Raw genomic sequence first — 18,818 nt, 5'->3', positions numbered from 1 at the left:
TTAACAAAAATGGGTTTATTGCCTATTGCATGCCAGGCACTGAGAAGCAGAAAAATCAGAAGGACCAACCCTGCCATCCAGTTTGCAAGCCCTGACATCCTGTAACTACCACATTCCTATTTCTTCTGCACTCTTTCCCCTATACCATGTACCATACTGTTGTTGACTCAATAAAATAAACGTAATTGTAATGAAAATTGAACCAGACATGTGTCCTCACTACAAGGTCACAGCATAATGTTGCTCTTATCCCCACTGTACCGAGGACTCCGGGGCCTGGTGAATAACGCGGGCATCTCCGTGTCCATGGCACCCTGTGATTGTCTCACCAAACAGGACTTCATTAAAATGCTCAGTGTGAACATGGTGGGGGTGACGGAGGTGACCCTGAGTCTGCTGCCCCTGGTGAGGAAGGCAAGGGCCAAGTGATCAACATCTCCAGTGTCTTGGTTTGTGTGTCCATGTGTGGTGGGGGCCACTGCATCTCCAAGTATGGCTCTGAGGTCTTCTTGGACTCCATCAGGTACTGAACTGGGACAGAGGCCCTCCGTAAGTCCTCCTGCTTCTGTGCTTCTGGTGGGGACTTTTCTAGGAGTTCATTTCACACAGTGTCAGAGGCTTTTCCTTCCAGAGTCCTCTCTCTTGCTTTGTGCCAGGTTCGTTAGGAAACACCTTTTTATCTTCTGGGTGTTGAAATGGGCCTCAGGTCTATAAAATTTGATTCAACCCCTCCATGCCCTTGAGGAGGGCCCACAGTTGTAAAGCAACTGAGGCAGAATTGGACTCCAGATAACACGGCTGCAGAACCCATGTCCTTGACCCCTATGTCATTTAGCTTCTGGGAGCCCTCGAGCTGAGAGTAGGGTATTTGACTCAATTCAACAGATATTTTTGGATCCTTTTGTGAGTGCATGATGAATGTCTGAGGATAAGAGATTTGTTCCCTTAGCTATAACCTCTGACTGCTGATAAAGGGACAAGAGGTACAGACATGGTATGGCCATCACTTCTGATGATTGTGACCATGTTAGCCACGGTGGCTGTGGTAGCCAGTGGAATGAGGGGAGTGTTTGGAGAGGGGTATGAGCTGAGGATCAAAGAACGGAACTTGGCAGCCTGGCAAAGTAGGGTGGGGAAGCTTCCTAGGTGTGGGAAGTGAGGGTAAGTAATGATTGATTGTCTGTGCTGCGGGGTCCTCCAGGAATGAACAGGTAGGCCTGGCCTGGCAGAAAGGGTGCTGATAAGGTGGACATGGGGGCCTCATGAAGGGGGGTGGGCCCTGGACAAGCTACAGATTTTTGTGCTGTTGGAGGCCACGCAACGTCATGGAAAAGATTAAATCAAGGGAGCTACTTTGTCAGATCAGCCTCTAGAGAACCCACCTGCTGGAGGGTAGCGGATGGCTCTGAATGTGGGAAAGCTGAGACCACAGGCAGAGAGATGCTCCTCAGAGGACAGGTTGCCAGGGAGTTGGCTAGAACAAGAGAGGGGAGGGAGGTGACTGAGGAGTATGGAGGAGGTAAAAAGGGAAAACTGGAGATTGATAGAATATAAGGGGAAATAGAATGAGATAGCATTTAATTGATGCTTTGCAAGAGAATAGGTAGGATTTAGAGCTAATGGGTCGGTGTATGTAAAATATGTAGATACTCTTTTAGCTCTATACAGAGACTACTTCATCTTCAGAATTTTTCTCCCCCCGGCCACTGGACTTCACAATTCCCCAAGCTTTCAAACTTATCTTAACCAAGTCTGCTTTGGGATTGTGTTGTTTTTGTTTCTCTCCCAAGACCTCTGGAGTCCTTGCCCCTCTGCCTGTGTGCCTTACAGCAGGGAGTGCTCCCACTTTGGGGTGAAGGCAGCTATCATCTAGCCCCATTGCATCGATACCAACATGAGCAATTCTAAGATGTTTTCATAGGGCTTCAAGGGGACATGGGATTGAGCCAGCCCAGAGGTCAAGGAGATCCATGGGGAGAAGTTTCCAGTATTCATGAGTGAGCTGGACTGTGGGGAGAGAAGCAAACCATCTTCTGGAGGCACAGATTCATCATTAGGGCCTCCTACTGTCTCAGGTTCATCCTTCTGGCCGACTCACCCACACAGTGGGGACTGCTATATTATGTAAAGCTCTTATTATGTGGAAGAGGAAACTGAAGCCAAAGAGGGAGTTCTTTCAAAATTTCTTTCCAAATTAGAGCCATGACATGGAAAGGAGGGATGAGGAAGTATGTAAGTGTCCTTTCTCATTTTGAACTGACATCAATCAAAATAAGTAAAAATCTTTTGAAAAAATGCAAGTTGAATTTATCCTTGGTGAGGAACTGCATAGAGTGCACCTGATACTCGCCTGGCTGAGAGGCCAAGCTCACCTTTCTCCTCATGAAGTACGTGCCAACCTTCCTGGTGGGTGCTGTGGTCAACTGGAGCTCCCCAAGACCTGCCAAGACCCTGTGAAACCAAGACTGGGATGCATGCAGGGTCTAGTTGGGGCAATGTGAGGGTTAATTTTTTCGGGGGAGCTAAGTAAGATGGAGGGACGGAGCTCTCCAGTCTCTAGGGTCATGTAATTTACCATCCTCCTTACCTCGGCCCCAGGCTTCTCCTAGGACTGAGGCTGTTATGAGGAAAGAACCAAGTTTTGAGGCTGAGGAACAGGGACCAAATAGCACACAATATGTGCCCTGTTGCCTGAGCAGCTTCTCAAGTCTCTGAGCCTCATGGGCCCAAATCCACACTTTTGGGAAAGAGTGAACACTGGGAGGGGGCTCAGCCCCATGTCCTCTGCCTCTGTTTATCTCCTCAGAGTATGCTTTGGCCCTGACCAGTCTCCCCCTCCCACAGGTTGGAAATGGCCTAGAGGAGGTCAAGGCCCTGCTCCACTGAAGATACCTGTGGATAGAGACAGAGGTGTGGAGGGTAATCACCAGGCAGACCCATCAGCCTCAGGTGCCAGCTCAGCAGAGAGGCCTGTCATCTGGGAATGGGTGGCATTTCCAGTCCTAGGGAAAGAGCCTTCTCTGTGGTCCTGCAGCACTCCAAGCCTCCAGTCCTCCAAGCCTCCAGTCCATGGTCTGAATTTTGTGATGTTAAGAGTTTGAGCCCAGGGGAGCACTGCCTTAGCCGGTAGTCAACAGAGAGGCCCATAAGATGATGAGCCAGGCCCAGGCCTATGTTGGGGCAGTCCCAAGCCATCCTTTTCAAGATCCAGAGGCAGCCCCTGGGTCTCACTTATCTTTTCAAGAACTGGGTTACTCCTGAGCCTGCTCAGCCCTTAAGTGAAATTATCTGACATCTCCCAGCCAAGACTTCCCTGTTCACTCACCCAGGAGGCAGAATTGGGAAATGCCTCCTAGATCCAGTATAAGAGGTGTTGTGCCTTGGAGTAGTTATGAAGTAGGTGAGGTTTGCTTCTATCACTTTGCATATAGGAGTTGAGTTTGTTCCCTAAAAGTGGGTCCATGACCCGATCTCCCACCACCCTTGGAATAGAGTAGTTGAGCTCTCTGTCCTTTTCCAAGGAGACACCTGCTTTAACTGATTCTGGAGCTGACCAACCTTGGTAGACAGTGGAGCACAGAGATACATCTTTGTCCCTTTATTGAGGGAACTTTGTGTCAGACCCTCTAGACACAGAAAGTATGGGCAGTTGGCCCTGTGACCCCGAGGATGAGCTGGTGACTAGGCTTATCCTGAGGAATGGTGACCCTGTAAGAGAATGGACAGAAGCCTTAGAAGTTGGGGGATGGGACTCAATGAAACACAGCCATTCTCCTGAGAGATGCCTTTACATATCTATGGCAGGTAGCTAGTTTCTTAGTTATGCAAATGGTATGGATACTCCATGGGGCCAAGGAGATGGGAGGGGCTTTGATCATAGAGTGGTGACAAAAGAGCTTACAGGGCCTGAATGAGATTCTGCCAGTGACCAGGACTAGTCACCACACTGACTGTGTCACAGGACATGGTCAGGGTTTAAAAATACGGCAGTAGCCATTTGTGGCACAGGGACACACAGTTGGAAAGACTGCAGACAGACCACACCACTCCGCCATGAGGTCCAGTGTGTAGAAAGAGAGCCATGATGTAGCAACTAGGCAGCTTTGTAGTGAAGCTGGTCCGTGATGAGGAAGAAGCAGCAAGCAGCTATGCAGTTCATAGGGATGATCTGGCCATGCAGCCTGGGCTAGTAAGAAAGCAGGGATGCTGCTGCTTTGATTGTGCCAGCTCCAGCTGGTTCCAAAGCCACCAAGGACTCCACCTTGCTGACCCAGACGCTATCTAGACTCTTAGAACTCAGGACATACGGAGAGGACACTCTAAGGACTTGTGTCTATCCTGGACTTCACCATGCTTTTCTGGACTATTATATATAGGCTGATGACATCATAACCCAGATCCTGAAGGAGAGAGCCAACAGATAAGGAATGGGAAACTACTGGGTTTGGAGTTGGCTTATAGCCTTTTGGGCAGCAAGGGAAGTGCTGGGTCTCGTGGGAGAACAGGACTCCGAGCAGGAGTGCTCCGATATGAACATTGTAAATAAAGACCCCTGTTTTTCTCAACACTAGTTGTCAAGTCTTAAACCAAGGTGCCATGTGATCAAGCTCCCCTTTGCTTGATAGCGACCCTAGTAGGTGATCCAAAGAACCACTGTAGACTAGCATCATTCTGTCCCTGCATCTTATGCAATCCTGGGTGTGTTCCTTCATGACTCACACCTGCCTCATGTCCTTACTTCCTTATCTTGCCCAGCTTCACTCCTACCTTTCTGTGAGTTCTTTGCCCTATTGCCTGAAATCCCTCCCTCCCTTCCAAGTCCTGACCCTGAGAACTTTCCAAGCATCTGGCCTCAGTCTTCTGTTCATCCCATATGTCATTTTATCTCACAGCCAAGGACTCAGCCCTAGGCCCTTTCTGCAACTGCCCAGGGAACTCTGACCCATCCACATGACTTCATCTCATTGATATTCATATCAGAACTCTCTCTTCTCCTGCCTTCCCTCCCTATGCCCAAAGTGTCCCCCCTCCTATTATTCTTGCCACCTGTGGTTCTACCTGTTATAAGCCCCATACCTTAGAATCATTTTGACTCCCGGCCTCTCTTCCCTCTGCACATTCAACTAGCTATTGTGCCAGTTGATTTCATAATCCCTTCTTCCTACCATCACCCCACCCCATCCCCCAGGACCCTCAGACCACCAATCACCTTGTGTGTGTCTGATCCTGGGGGTAGAAAAAAAAATGCCCAGTGGGGGTCCTTCCCCCAGGGTTGCTGATGACGTCCTCCATCTGCCTGGTCACTGGGTGAGGGTGGGAGTTGGGCCTGCCTGGAGTGCAATGAGGGCTCCTCATTGGTGATCTAACACCTCCCAGGGACCCAGGCCCTGAGGCCCTTGGTCCTTCTGCTTCCCGGGAGTTGGGGCGTCCCATCACCAGCCTCCTTTATAGGCAGGCCCTGCTGCCTCTGGTCTCAGGACAATGAAGACATAGCTACCCTGAGAAAAACCCTTTTTCATCATCTTTCATAATGGACACTCACCTAAGGGCAGAGAATTCCAGAGAGCTAATAACCTGGAACTCATTACTCTTGGGATTTAGAAGGCACAAAGGCTTTTGTTTGTTTGTTTGTTTGTTTTACATTAATGAATTTATCTTAATTTTTTTCCTCTAAAAATAAAAATTAAGCATTTACATGCCCTGGCTGGTTTAGCTCAGTGGATTGAGCGTCGGCCTGCGAGCTAAGTGTCGCTGGTTCGATCTTCCAGTCAGGGTACATCAGAGAAGGAAAACTCTGACTCCAAAAAACCCCCGCTGCCTTGCGGCATACCTCTTCAGGGGAAAGGCTAAGGGAGTAAACCCCGACAGAAAATCCGGAGCCGGAGTCCCTAAGGCGGTTTGACGTTGTAGTCAACACCGGCAACTCCTGCAGCGCACCTGAACCCAAGCTGTATCGACTCCGTCTTTCCCTTGGACCCTTCAGCTGCGAAGAGAGGGGGTGTGTGCTGCATGGGCAACAGCAGACCCTCCATATCACCCTGCCCAGGCTCTGTAGCTTCAGCGTCATCACAAGATGTCGATTCAACACGGGAGGAGACAGATACCATGTCACTCCCGAGTAGGACTGCACAGCCATTCTCGGCGGTGCAGATAGACTCTTAAGAAGCTACACCATCGTCTCTCGAGACGGACGGCTGCCGACGACTCATGACAAATGATTTTGCTCCCTGGACCAGAGGTGGGAGATTCCCAGGGGGGCTTTCTGGGCTCAGATCCTTCTCATTTACTCTGCTCAGACCACCCAGGTAAGCCACCTCTAAGTGCCAACGTCACCACTGAGGTCTTTCCCATCCCTGGCATCTTCACTCATCAGGGCTGGGGAGAGAGAAGAACAGCCATCAGGGCTGTCTGAGGTGACAAGGCTTCAGGTTAGACTTGAATTTCTTGCATCTGGGTTAATTGGTGTGGTGATGCATCCATCCACCTATAAAAATTACAGAGTGGCTCACTTGGGGGCCCTGTGTATGTTGCCAGCAGTGGAAGGGAGGAGAGCTTTTCTTTTCAGCAGCTCCAGCACACTGCCAGCTGGTGGGGCAGAGGACCAGAGTCTCCCGCTGTCTCCTGAGCCTGATCCTTCTTGGCCATCACCTCCTCCCAGCCCTATGGCGGCTCTCACAGACCTCTCTTTTATGTACCGCTGGTTCAAGAACTGCAATCTTGTCCGCAACATCTCAGACAAGTATGTCTTCATCACAGGTTGTGATTCGGGCTTCGGGAACCTACTGGCCAAGCAGCTGGTTGATCGTGGCATGCGGGTGCTGGCTGCTTGTTTCACTGAGGAGGGGGCCCAGAAGCTTCAGCAAGATACCTCCTATCGGTTGCAGACCACCCTACTGGATATCACCAAGAGTGAGAGCATCCAGATGGCAGCCCAGTGGGTGAGGGACCAAGTGGGCGAGCAAGGTGGGGTAAATTGCATTCTTTAGCTTTCTCAGCTCTTATCCTTCTTTTTCTCTTTCTCCTACAGGCATCTGACAGTTATCAGGGACCCTGTGGTTCGGATGGGGTGGAAGAAGTGGTGTAGAGAAAGGGACTGAGATTCTGGCCCAGTGGGACTGGAAGCCATTGCATGGTTTGGTGTGTCCACAGGAAGGAACTTTTCTCTCCCAGATACCCAGAGGGACGGAGGGAGGTTGCCATGGGAAGTAGGGGAGAGAAGCAGTGATCTGTATGTCCAAACCTCTAAAGATGGAGTTGCTACTTTGGGACTTTGGCAGTCCTGACCATCAGCTCTTGTCAGAACCAGGCTGGGGGAAGGCAAGACGGGAGCGTGAGGTTGGACTCCCTGAGTGGAGGCATCTGCTCTCCTTGACGGCAACAAGCTAGAAGGCTGAGAACAGAGAGATATGTCCTTTCCTCACATCATGGTGGATATTAGGTTGAACTCAGAGGAAGTGCTGACATCAGAATGATGCTCCTATTGGGAAAGGAGGCTGTGGGCTGGGGCTGGACCAGGACTGCACAGGGACCTGCCTGGGGAGCTTCCTGCATGAAGGGCGTGGACACAGGAACAGGAGGAACAACGTGGGCCTGTTGTAGAAGAGGCAGCCTAGGGGAAATCCTAACTCCTAAAGGAACTAGTCTGGGGTCCATGCACACAGGTGGGGGCAGGAGAGCTCTAGAGGGACCAGGCAATAACTTCCTGCGTTATTTTTCTGCTTAGCACTTCCCACTATCTGCTATTTGATTTTATTTATTGTCTATTTTCCCCTGCTAAAATAAAGCTTGGGGGGGGGGGCAGGTCCTTTTGTCTCTTTTATTTATTATAATACATATCCTTGGTACTGAGAACAGTGTCTGGCACCGAGTAAGGTGCCAAATATTTGCTGGCTGAACTAAGTAATGAATAATTCAGCAAGACTGAGTCTCTTTTTTTCAACAGGCTGCCTCACCCAACGCCCTAGATTCAGCCGTGAGCCACTTGTGTTAATGATTCACTGGATATATTAGTTTCTTGTTACTGCTGTAATAAAGTAACACAAACTTAGTGGCTTAAAACAACACAAATTTGTTATCTTGTAGTTCTGGAGGTCAGAAGTCCAAAATGGGTCTCAACTGGGCTAAAATCAAGGTGTAAACAGAGCAGTGTTCTTTTCTGGAGGCTCTAGGGGAGAATCCATTTCAGTGCCTCTCCCAGCTTCTAGAGGCTGCCTGCATTCCTTGGCTCATGACCCTGTTCTTCTGTCTTCCAGGCCAGCGAGGTCAGGCCAAGTCCTTTTCATGCTGCCATTTCTCTTCCTCCCTCTTCTACTTAAAAGGACCCTTGTGATTATATTGGGCTCACCTGGCTAATCCAGGCTAATATCCCCATTTTAAGGACAGTCAATTAGCAATTTGAATTTCGTCGGCTACCTTAATTCCCCTTTCCTATGTAATCCACCATATTCACAGGTTCCAGGGATTAGTATGGCACATCTTCGGGGGGCTGTTTTCTGCCTACTCTGTTACACAACATTCTTGGTCTAAGAAGCACTGGGAAATGGGATGAGGGGGTTCCGGCATACTTTCTTGTTGTGCCGGAGAGTCTTTGAACATGTCAGGTTGACCCTAAAGCTGTTTGCAGTGTTCTGACAGTTCTCTAGTTGCTCTTGGCAGAAAAAAAAAATTTTTTTTTAAAGCTTGTGCTGATTCTCCAGCAGGCAAAGCTGTTTACCTGTGGTGGTCAGAGGTAGTGGCGAGTGTGTGTTTTTTCTCCACAGGCAGAGACCTCTTGGGTTTCTTAGTCTTTGGGTTTCAGAGGCCTCCTTCCCTCCTCTGTAAGACAAGAGAGTCCCCTCTACCTGAGAAGTTTCTGAGTCCTGCCAGACAGTTGGTCTCCTGGGGCCTCTCCACTTGGAGGAAACAGGAAGATAGGGTGAGGGCTTGGCTTTTGTGTGGACCACACGCCCAGGGGAAGGGGTGGCCCATGTGTGGTGTTTACAGCCAGACCTGCCCTCAGGGAAGAGTGGAAAGTGTGCCCAGAGGAGTTCTTGAGGCTTCAGAGGCCAAGGGGAGGGAGGTGGGGGTGTGGGAGAGAGGAAGGTAAGGAGCCAGGGCAGTAGGGCTCATGGAATCCCTGAATGAAGGCACTGGAAGGCTTCCTCTGGGATCATTTAGAGGCTTTTCCAGCATGCTTTTATTATCAAACACCTTCTTCCAAGTAGAATTTTACTTGAAAGTTTAATGTGTAAAACAAATGAAAGTTAACATCTCCTGCATCTCCCTCCCTGGGCAGGTTCTGAGGTTCAGCCTGGGAAGCTCTCAGGATTGCAAACCATAGGCTGGAAACAACTGTTCTAGTCCAGTCAACGCAGAATCTGAGGCCCAGAGAAAGTGAGTTGTCCAAGGCTGGAGGTAGACCCAGGACTAGAACTTGAGCTCTTCAAGCCCAGTCCCCTGCAGAACGGAATGGCAATACTTAGCATTCTTTCTCTCCATTTATACCAACTCAATTTAATGATCTCCAACAGCCTCGTCTCACAATTTCCATAATTATTTAAATGCTTCATATATTTATTTATAAATGTTATTTATTTCTTCTCTGGTTTGTTAGCTCCCTGAGTGAAAGACCTTGTCTTGTTCACTTTATATCTCTAGCACCTTCCTCTGTAACTGACAGAATAGGTTCATGAATGAATAAATGAATGTGTGAATGAAGTAATTTTGGTAATGTGTGTACTAAAATTGGTCTCTTATACTTAGGGGAATCCAGAGGGGAAAGCGTAATTGGGGAAGGAGTTAAAACATTTATTCATTTGTATGAAAATGACAGCTCTTTTCGCAGCGCTAATAGCTTAGATGTCATTACTTAAAGCCTGGATTGTTAGCTGGTACAGGGCCCAGGTCACTGGTCAATTGTGTGAAGCAGAAAAGTGACCGTTTAGGGAAAACTAATTAGTAAAAGTCACATCTCCCTTCCGGCTGTCATAGTTCCCTGCGCAGGCTCCAGCTGGCTGTCTTATGTTTTGTGTACCTGCTCAACCATCCTCAACAGCCCTGAGCAGTGGGTAGGAGACCTTGGTGATCCTGTGTAGCTCACTCTCCCTCTCTCCATCTTCCCCCTAGGCCTCTGGGCCCTGGTGAACAACGCTGGTGTGGGCGTGCCCAGTGGTCCCAATGAATGGCTGACTATAGAGGACTTTGTGAAGGTGATCAATGTGAACCTAGTGGGACTGATCAACGTGACCCTCCACATGCTACCCATGGTCAAGAAAGCCCGGGGCAGGGTCGTCAACATGTCCAGCTCTGGTGGTCTTGTGGCTGTCATTGGTGGTGGCTACTGTGTCTCCAAGTTTGGCGTCGAGGCCTTCTCTGACAGCATCAGGTGACTGAGCCTTGGTGCCAAACCACTCTGGGTGGGAGTCCTGGGGTTTCACCTCAGGAAGAGAGGGTTGGGGGCGGGGAGAACAACAGCATGGGTGCAGGGGAGTTCTTAAGGGAAGAAAATAAAACAGTAGTAGGAGACAGGCTAGCCCCCAGGGGGCCTTCCCCAAGGACCAGGAGAAGAAAGGATGGGAGAAGAGGTGGGGTGGTAATTGGAGGCTATCTTCCTGCTTTCCTCTGAGCTATCCCAGAATAAATGAAACCCTATTTGGACTTGTGGGAGTAGGGAGACTGTCTCCCAAACAGACAGAGAGGCCTGGGGAGAGATGTGTTTGTGGGACACCCTCCGAGGAGGACACAAGCCTTGTACTGACCTCTCATTCCTTTTGCTCTGTGAGCGAGTGGGAGAGACCTGGTGGGAGGTAAGGCTTTAGTCTAGATTTTTTGTTAACTTCCTCCCGCTGCGTTTGCCTAATGTGAACTGCCCAGAGACCAGGCTTGGGAAAGGTCTGAGGCCATACAACAGGCTTTACTTGCATGAGAGCCAAGGTTGGTGCAGGTGGAGGGAGAGCACCTCTGGTTTCTTGAGGAGATCAGCACCTATACAGGTGTCAGAAGCGACTCTCCCTGATGGCCCTTTGTCATCTTGGAGTCCCAGACTGAATCCGGCTCTTCTTTCCTAGGCGTGAGCTCCATTACTTTGGGGTGAAAGTTAGCATCATTGAGCCGGGGAACTATCGGACATCCATTCTGGGCAAGGACAGCATGGAGATGCGCCTGCAGAAGCTGTGGGGACAGCTGCCTCAGGAGACCCGGGATAGCTATGGAGAGGAGTACTTCCGCATCTGTGAGTTTCCCTCACAGGGGGAGGGGTGTCTGAGAGGTTCAAGGAGATCTTGGGGGTCACTGACATACTTCCATTTTATAGATGGTGGGATGGAGGCTCAGAGAGGTTAAAGGGCCCAAGGCCACACAGCTAGTGACTGACAGGCCTGAGATTTGACAACAGAGACCAAGTGGAAAACTGCTGGGAGTGACAGAACTAGAGCTGCCAGGGAGATGGGGGCAGTAGGAGGGATGCTGTCCAGAGATGCTGCCCACTCCAGACACCTGGCACCCCCCCACCCCCCTTCCACCCCCGCCCCGTCCCCCTGCCACTGACGTCATTATGCTGGTGAATCAGGTGAAATGCACTGACATAAATACAGAGAGGTTATTAAAATCACAGCTGCTTGAGCCAGGCTGCCTGGATTTGAATCCTGGCTCTACCACTTACCAGCTAGGAGACTTTGGGCATGTTACCTAGTTGTGCTAGGCCTCAGTTTTCTCATCTATAAAATGGAGCTAATGTTAAGTGTGTACCTCACAGGGCTGCTATGAGAGTTAATATCTGTGATATATCTTGCACACATTAAGTGCCTGTTAAATTAAAAAGGAAGAAAAGGAGCACAGGAGTATTTTAAAGGAAGGCGCTCTGGACATCTCTCTTCCTCTCTGGGCTAAGGGTCTCCTGTGAACCTCAGATATTTTGAGAGAGTAGAGGACGGTCATTATAGCTGTTATTATACTGCCCCAAAACTTTGTGCAGTTCTTCCAGTTTGAGGGATGAATGGAACCCCGGCCATTGAGGCTCAAGGGGTGCTATAGGTGCAGTGGAGGAGGAATTGGCTGAAAGACCTGTTAGAGCACCTCGTGGTAGGAGAGAGAAAGCCACTCTGAGGACCAGCAGTCCCAACGTTCACTCAGATGATCTAATCTCAAAGCTGAGGTTTGATTTCAAAAAGGGATGATCCAGAAGACTTCCTAGTTCTCTCCATTTTCTGGATCCTGGCACCTCAGAGCCATCTCTGTAGCTGCCTTTGGCGGGGCAGGGGCAGGGGGGTGGGGGCCGGCTCTGATCTGTCAATAGAAGTTGGTTCTGGCACAATCAGCTGGCACCTCCTTGGCAGGCATCTCTCTTCTCCAGTTGCTTCTCTGTGACCTGGCTGTTGGTCAAGAAGGTAGGGCTGGCACTTTGCTGGTTCAGGATGTTCTCTTGGGCCAGAGTGAAGCAACCAGGCAGGCTCTCAGCCCCATTTCTGGTGCCTTTGGACCCCAACGGTCTAGGTACACATTTCCCTAACCCAACTCCAATTATTTAAGCAGAAATGGAATTTCCTGACACTTATGACTAAAATATTGAAGGAGATGGCTTTCAGGCATAGCTTGATCAAGTCCACAAATTATGTTTTTAGGTATAGTCAGTGTAGTCAGGTTTTACCCTATTTCTTGGCTCCACTTCTTTTGTCTTGGCTCCAGTCTCACAGGCTGTCCCTGGTGGGGGTCACATGGCTACAGCATCTCCTCATCTTCTCCCAGGGATAGTTCATTTGGTAGCTCGCAAAAGGCCTAAGATTCACTCTGACTTAGTGGACCTAAGATGGCAGGATCAAAGGGATGACAGGATTTACCCAACCCTGAGCTTGTCACTATGTCCAGGGGAATGTAAAGATTTGATTGGCTCAGGCTGGGCCATGTGCTCTGCCCAGACCAAAGGTCTCAGAGAGGGAGAGGCAAGGATCCCCAGAAAAAAATCTGCAACTGTTGCTCTTAGCAAAGGAAATATATGGGTGGATGGATTGGGGGGAATAATATATATCCTCTGTGAGGTCATCCTAAAACTGTCCCTTAGCAAAGAGTGGCCCAAATTATTTATGGGGCTGCTATGGGGCTAGGGTGAAACACAGATTCAGCCTGTGTCTGAAAAACCTAACAAGGCTGTTTTCTAAGTACGTAAAGTGGCTCAATGCAGGCAGAAGTTGTAGTCATCTGTGGGCCTTAAAAGACCATGGAGATAGACAAACTTCCTCTGAAAACTACTTGTCAGAAAACTGCTATCATTCTTCTGAAGCATAGTAAAGATTACAAAATACCATGCACTGAGTGATCTGTTGTCCTCACCATGACTGCAGAAAAAAAATTTCAGGCAGCATTTGACTACTTTTAGGTAAAAAAAAATTTTCCAGATGACTATATTCCGATTTTCACTTCAGTTTAACCAGTGTTTATGCGGATACAGAGATGATAGAAAGGATCCAGGAATAAGTCTAGCAAAGGAGAACTAGAGGTAGATACAATATCACAGGAGAATCATACAACAATGAACACCTGTACAAAAACAGAGCAACAGTGCAGTCTTAGTTCTACTGTTGCAGAAACCTTCACAGAGGAGGCAATGGATGCTTTAGTGAGTTTTGAATAGTAAACCAAAAGAGGAAAAGATGGCAGCTATTCCCCACAGAAGGAGGAGCATGAGCAGTGTTTGGAGACTGGACGACACTGCGTGCTTTTGGAGACAGTGGTGATTCAGGGTTTGGATTACAGCTGTCTCTCCAACTATGTTTCACAACTGTCTAAACTTCAGTTTCTTCATTGTAAAGTGTAGTAACTCCTCTCTCATGGATTGCTGGAGAATTAAACCTTAGCCATCATTGTTAGTACCAGTCTGGCCAGAGAGAAGTGTGAAGGAGTTATGGTGGGGGATGAGGCTGGGAGAGATTAAGAGTCAGATCATAAGAGGCTTTGATGACTCCACTAGCATAAGGCACAATGAAAAAAATGTGCCTTATGCTACTTCCATGTCTCAGGTAGCCTTTTCCATCCCACGGGCTCTGTGGATCCTTCCAGTCTTTCAGAGCCTAGCTCCAAAACCACCTTATCACATCAGTCCTCCCAGCCTCCCTGGCTCTGAGTTAGCACACTCTGCCCTTGCATCTTGAATGAGTCCTCTGACACTCACCTCCCTGTGTCAGGCCCAAGGATGGAGGACAGAGTACTGGCATCCTAAGACATTATCACTTTACAGACAGTCTTTGGGGACCCCAAAATGTAGTTTGCCCTTTTTCACTGCAGTAGTTTTCTCTCCAGGAAACAGAAATGGAAGTTCCTCAAAGTCAAGGTTAAGAGTACTCAAATGATATTGTCCTTCCTTCATCAACTGCATAGCAGTGTCTGGCGGAGTGGGGCTGAGTTCCTAGCCTTCCTGGACCATCTCCAAGTCAGGCCCACTTTAGCTCTCTCTTTGTTTTCAAGTTGTTGTTTTTTAAAAAGATTTTTTATTATTTATTTTCAAATTGAGAGAGGGGAAGAGAGGGAGAAAGAGAGGGAGAGAAACACTAATGTGTGAGAGATACATTGATCAGCTGTCTCTCACACGCCCCCAGTCAGGGAACTGGCCCACAATCCAGGCATGTGCCCTGACCAGGGATCAAACCAGCGACACCTTGGTTTACAGGCCGCACTCAATGCACTGAGCCACACTCGCCAGGGCTGCTTTCAAGTTTTAATCCTTCATCTCGAGGTCTGACTCTCAGGCACCACTTCCTCCAGAGTGCTTGGGGCTGTCATTGAAGTACAAGCCCTAGGGCACCAGTACACATCAGAGCCCACAGGTGTACCTCATGCCTCATCCCGTTTGTGTAGTGAGCTTTGGCAGGCTTGCACCACTTGAGTGCCTTGCACCCATCTCCACGCTCACGTGCACAATGTTAGCACAACACCCTCACGTTTGTTAGAGTCTTATAACACGCCTGTCTGCGCCTGAGATCATTTGAGCCCCACAATGGTCTTCTGACCAAGGCGAGTGTTACAGAACCCCTGGGCTTCTCCAACTGAAAACAAACCCACGGGCTCTTTAGTTAGGGGCCGACTGCCCGCCGCCAAAATTATAACTCAATACCAGAGTTTAGTGAAAAGAAAAAGAATTGTTTATTTAACAGTTATATAGATTTAGTTATTTGTGGATTTCTGTTGTTAAGTCTTATATTCTTTAAAACACCTATAAACACATATCCTTGCCTCCCCACTACCAAACCAGGCTAGTTTTAAGAAAGTTAGAGAAACCATTTCCCTACTTTCCAAACACAGTTCAGCTTTACCAGCAGCTGCCAATCATTCAATCCTGATTGGGGAGGTCCTTTCTGTGCTGTGGTGCTCTCCAGCTCTCAATGCAGGACCGCCTGTATTCTCAGCCTCCTTGTAAACTGCCTTCTTCCTGCAAACCGCATGGATCTCCTCTCCTCAAAACTGCGTGGTGAGAGCCTCTTAAAGCAGCCTGGAGACCCCTTCTCCAAGCCACATGGAGAGAGCGAGAGAGAGCGAGAGCGAGAGCGAGCGAGAGAGAGAGAGAGAGAGAGAGAGAGAGCGAGAGAGAGCGAGAGAGAGCGAGAGCGAGAGAGAGAGAGCGAGAGCGAGAGAGAGCGAGAGCGAGAGAGAGCGAGAGAGAGAGCGAGAGCGAGAGAGAGCGAGAGAGAGCGAGAGAGCGCGCGAGAGAGAGAGAGAGAGAGAGAGAGAGAGAGAGAGAGAGAGAGCTAAAATGTCCGCAGCTGCTTATATATCCCTGACTGCGTCCTCTGACACAGTGGGCGTTGCAAACAGTTCTGACCATTCACAGAACCTTACGTAGGCTCTGTGTGCTTTCTCCATACTGTCCCCTGGTTCAAGACTCCTCCCATCTACCTGAGGCTTTGGATGCATTAAAGCCATTTTGCATAAGAAAGACACTAGCCACCAGCCTCAGGCATGTGGAGGCATTCTGAAAAGATGCTTCCTTTTCCCCATCCCCCAGCTGCAAAGTCTGTGGTTTTTGGAACACCTCTGTTTCTGTAACACGAGGACAGTGTTACTATTTCCTAATAACATTTTTTTTTCCTTCATGCTTTTGTAGAAAATTTGGGAGCTCTAGGGAAAAAAACCCTCCAGTAACTATAAATCCCATGAGCCAGAGAATATTTTTACCGCCTTCCTTCCAACTTTTCTATGCACTTACTTACATTTGTCTTCTATTCCGTCCTCCTCCACTTTCTAACCTGCTGTTATTTATATTTATTATTCTCTAGGACAGGTATTATTATCTCTATTTTACAGATGATGACAGTTTAAGCTCAAGGTCACACAGTAAGCAGCAGAACTGGGCACAGTTTTTCTTGTTCCTGTTCTAACGCAATAGTAGAAATTCAACACACGGTTCTTTTTTTTTTTTAATTACAGTTTACGTTCAATATTATTTTGTATTAGTTTCAGGTGTGTAGAGCACAGTGTTTAGACAATCATATACTTTGCAAAGTGATCTCCCCAATATTTTAAGTACCCACCTGGCACCATACATAGTTATTACAATATTATAAACTATATTCCCTATGCTGTACTTATGTCCCTGTGACTATTTTGTGACTACCAGTTTGTACTTCTTAATTTCTTCACCCTTTTCACTCAACCCCTCAACTCTCTCCCCTCTGGTAACCGTCATTCTGATCTCTCTATCTATGAGTCTATTTCTACTTTCTTTGTTCATTTATTTTTCTCTTTAGATTCCACATATAAGTGAAATCATATGGTATTTGTCTTTCTCTGACTTATTTTACTTAGCATAATACCCTATATGTCCATCCATTTAGTTATAAATGGTAAGCTTTCATTTGTTATGGCCAAGTAATATTCTATTGCATATATGTACCACCACTTTTTTATCCACCTATTGATGGGCACTATTGATAAGTTGCTGCTACAATGAACATATGGATGGATATAGTCTTTTGAATTAGTGCAATACACAATACTTAAATTCAGGAAGAGAAATAAGATTATTTATAGGGTGCTTGTATAAAGGACAACCTGGAGGGTGTGGTAGATCTGCCTGAAATGTTAGATCAGTTATCTGATGGAAAGGGAGCTTGGATGGAATTCAGCAGCAACCATCATTAGAGAAAAATAATAGAGCCTTTTATTTTCTCCCTCCTCAAACAGATACTGAAAAGTTAACAAACATGATGCGGTTGGCAGAGCCAAGGATCAGAGATGTCACCAACAGCATGGAACACGCCATTGTCTCCCGGAGCCCACGCATCCGCTACAACCCTGGCCTGGATGCCAAACTCCTCTACCTCCCCTTGGCTAAGTTGCCCACTCCTGTGACAGATTTCATCCTGAGTCGGTACCTTCCCAGGCCAGCAGACAGTATCTGAGCCAGGGAAGCCCAAGGGGTGGTCAGTGGAGTTTCCAGAAGGGGGGCTGGGAGAAGGGACAATGAGGTCATCAGATGTTCTGGGGACACTCTGCTTGGCTGGCACACATTGCTGGTGAATTTATGCATACCTTCTAACAGAAGATGAGGGCCTCTTCCCACTCACTAGGGTCACACAGAAACCTGAGGTGGCCTTTGCAGGTTCAGGCCTGCAGCACGGCTTGAGAACATCTGTCACCCAGTCAGTATATGGCTTTTTCTGGACCTGGAAAAGTCAAGGAGAGGATAACTAGCTCCTGCTGAATCATGAGCCTCCCTCAGTTGTCGCTGCCACTGGGAGATATTGTAGCATAATCCAGCCCACAGGAGAATCTCAACCACTTTCTTATTGGGTCTCTAAATATGCTTTAACTTCCTTCACATAACCCATTATTTGAAGTATGTGGTAGGGTAGACACAGAGTACAAGATTAATCAGTTAAAAGTGTATAATATTTTCTCTCTCTTTAGATTTCTCTGTCCATAGGTGATTGGGGTCCACATAAAATAATGTTCATTTACTTAATTACCATTAATAATTCTTCAAATATTTATTGAGTGCCTATTACATACCAGGCACTATGTAGCTGCTAGGTTATAAAATGATTAGATCATGGTCTTGGTGTATTTCGTGGTTTTGTTTTTGAGCACAGTACTTAGAAGTAAAGATTGGACAAACAGTGATAAAAGAAACAGAAAATCGCATTTTTAGAGCCGTGAAGAATCTTGGAGGTCATCTAATTCACTGGGTCACAAACTTGGCTGTTTGTCATAATCATCTAGTTAATTAAAATACAGACTCCTGGGCCTCGATGTTAGAAAATATGATTTAGTAGACTTGGGAAGGGGCCCAGAAATCTGTATAATAAGAACCTAGATGATTCTGATGCACTTAAGAACTGCTGACAGTTCCACAGAAGTACTTAATGCTCAGGGCAGGACATAACTTACTCAAAGCTGCGCAGCACAGTGACCAAGACAGAACCCCCATGTTCAGATTCCCAGAGTAGGGTTTTAGTTATAGAAGAATAAATTTCTAAAATTGGTAACATTGTTAAATAATTCACTGAACTGAATTTTTTAAAAAATACCTTAAATTTCTGAGCCATATGAAGTACTATTGAAAAAAGACATTTTTGATCTTGAGGAATGTCATGTAATAAAGGCAAATGTGAACATTTTTTATTAAAATGTCTTTGTGTTTCTTCAACATCCGGCTGAACTTGAAAACAATAAAGTTTAACTTAATAGCATCTACAAAAGACCTCTTCTCCAAATAAGATAACATTCACAGGTTCCAGGGATGAGGATGTGGACAAATCTTTCGGGGGCCACCATACAACCTACTGGGTCTGTTATTTGCATCACTTCCATTCCTGGCACCAAATTCTGTCCCAGGAAGGATGCAAACAATAAAG

General features: G+C 47.5%; 1 protein-coding gene and 1 pseudogene across 1 annotated transcript; both read left to right on the top strand.

The window, feature by feature from the left end:
- Positions 1-237: 237 nt before the first annotated feature.
- Positions 238-2,457, top strand: LOC150011987 (retinol dehydrogenase 16-like; annotated as a pseudogene).
- Positions 2,458-6,528: 4,071 nt separating this feature from the next.
- On the top strand, positions 6,529-18,591 carry SDR9C7 (short chain dehydrogenase/reductase family 9C member 7). The gene is made up of 4 exons (XM_090275615.1): positions 6,529-6,963; positions 10,105-10,363; positions 11,046-11,209; positions 17,146-18,591. Exons 1-4 carry the CDS (start codon positions 6,663-6,665, stop codon positions 17,361-17,363), a joined length of 942 nt encoding a protein of 313 aa, XP_090131741.1. The 5' UTR covers positions 6,529-6,662; the 3' UTR covers positions 17,364-18,591.
- The last annotated feature ends 227 nt before the right edge of the window (positions 18,592-18,818 follow it).

Source organism: Furipterus horrens, unplaced genomic scaffold (genome assembly GCF_987537825.1).
Source record: "Furipterus horrens unplaced genomic scaffold, mFurHor1.1.pri manual_scaffold_4, whole genome shotgun sequence".
Taxonomy (NCBI): domain Eukaryota; kingdom Metazoa; phylum Chordata; class Mammalia; order Chiroptera; family Furipteridae; genus Furipterus; species Furipterus horrens.
Note: the sequence above shows the minus strand (reverse complement) of the source record. Positions and strands in the feature narration are given on the sequence as shown.

Excerpts from the sequence above, each read along its gene's own strand:
- SDR9C7 (XM_090275615.1), top strand. The coding sequence starts at position 6,663 with ATGGCGGCTCTCACAGACCTCTCTTTTATGTACCGCTGGTTCAAGAAC. Across the intron at positions 6,964-10,104 it reads GGACCAAGTGGGCGAGCAAG|GCCTCTGGGCCCTGGTGAAC; the intron begins GTGGGGTAAATT and ends TCTTCCCCCTAG. Across the intron at positions 11,210-17,145 it reads AGAGGAGTACTTCCGCATCT|ATACTGAAAAGTTAACAAAC; the intron begins GTGAGTTTCCCT and ends CTCCTCAAACAG.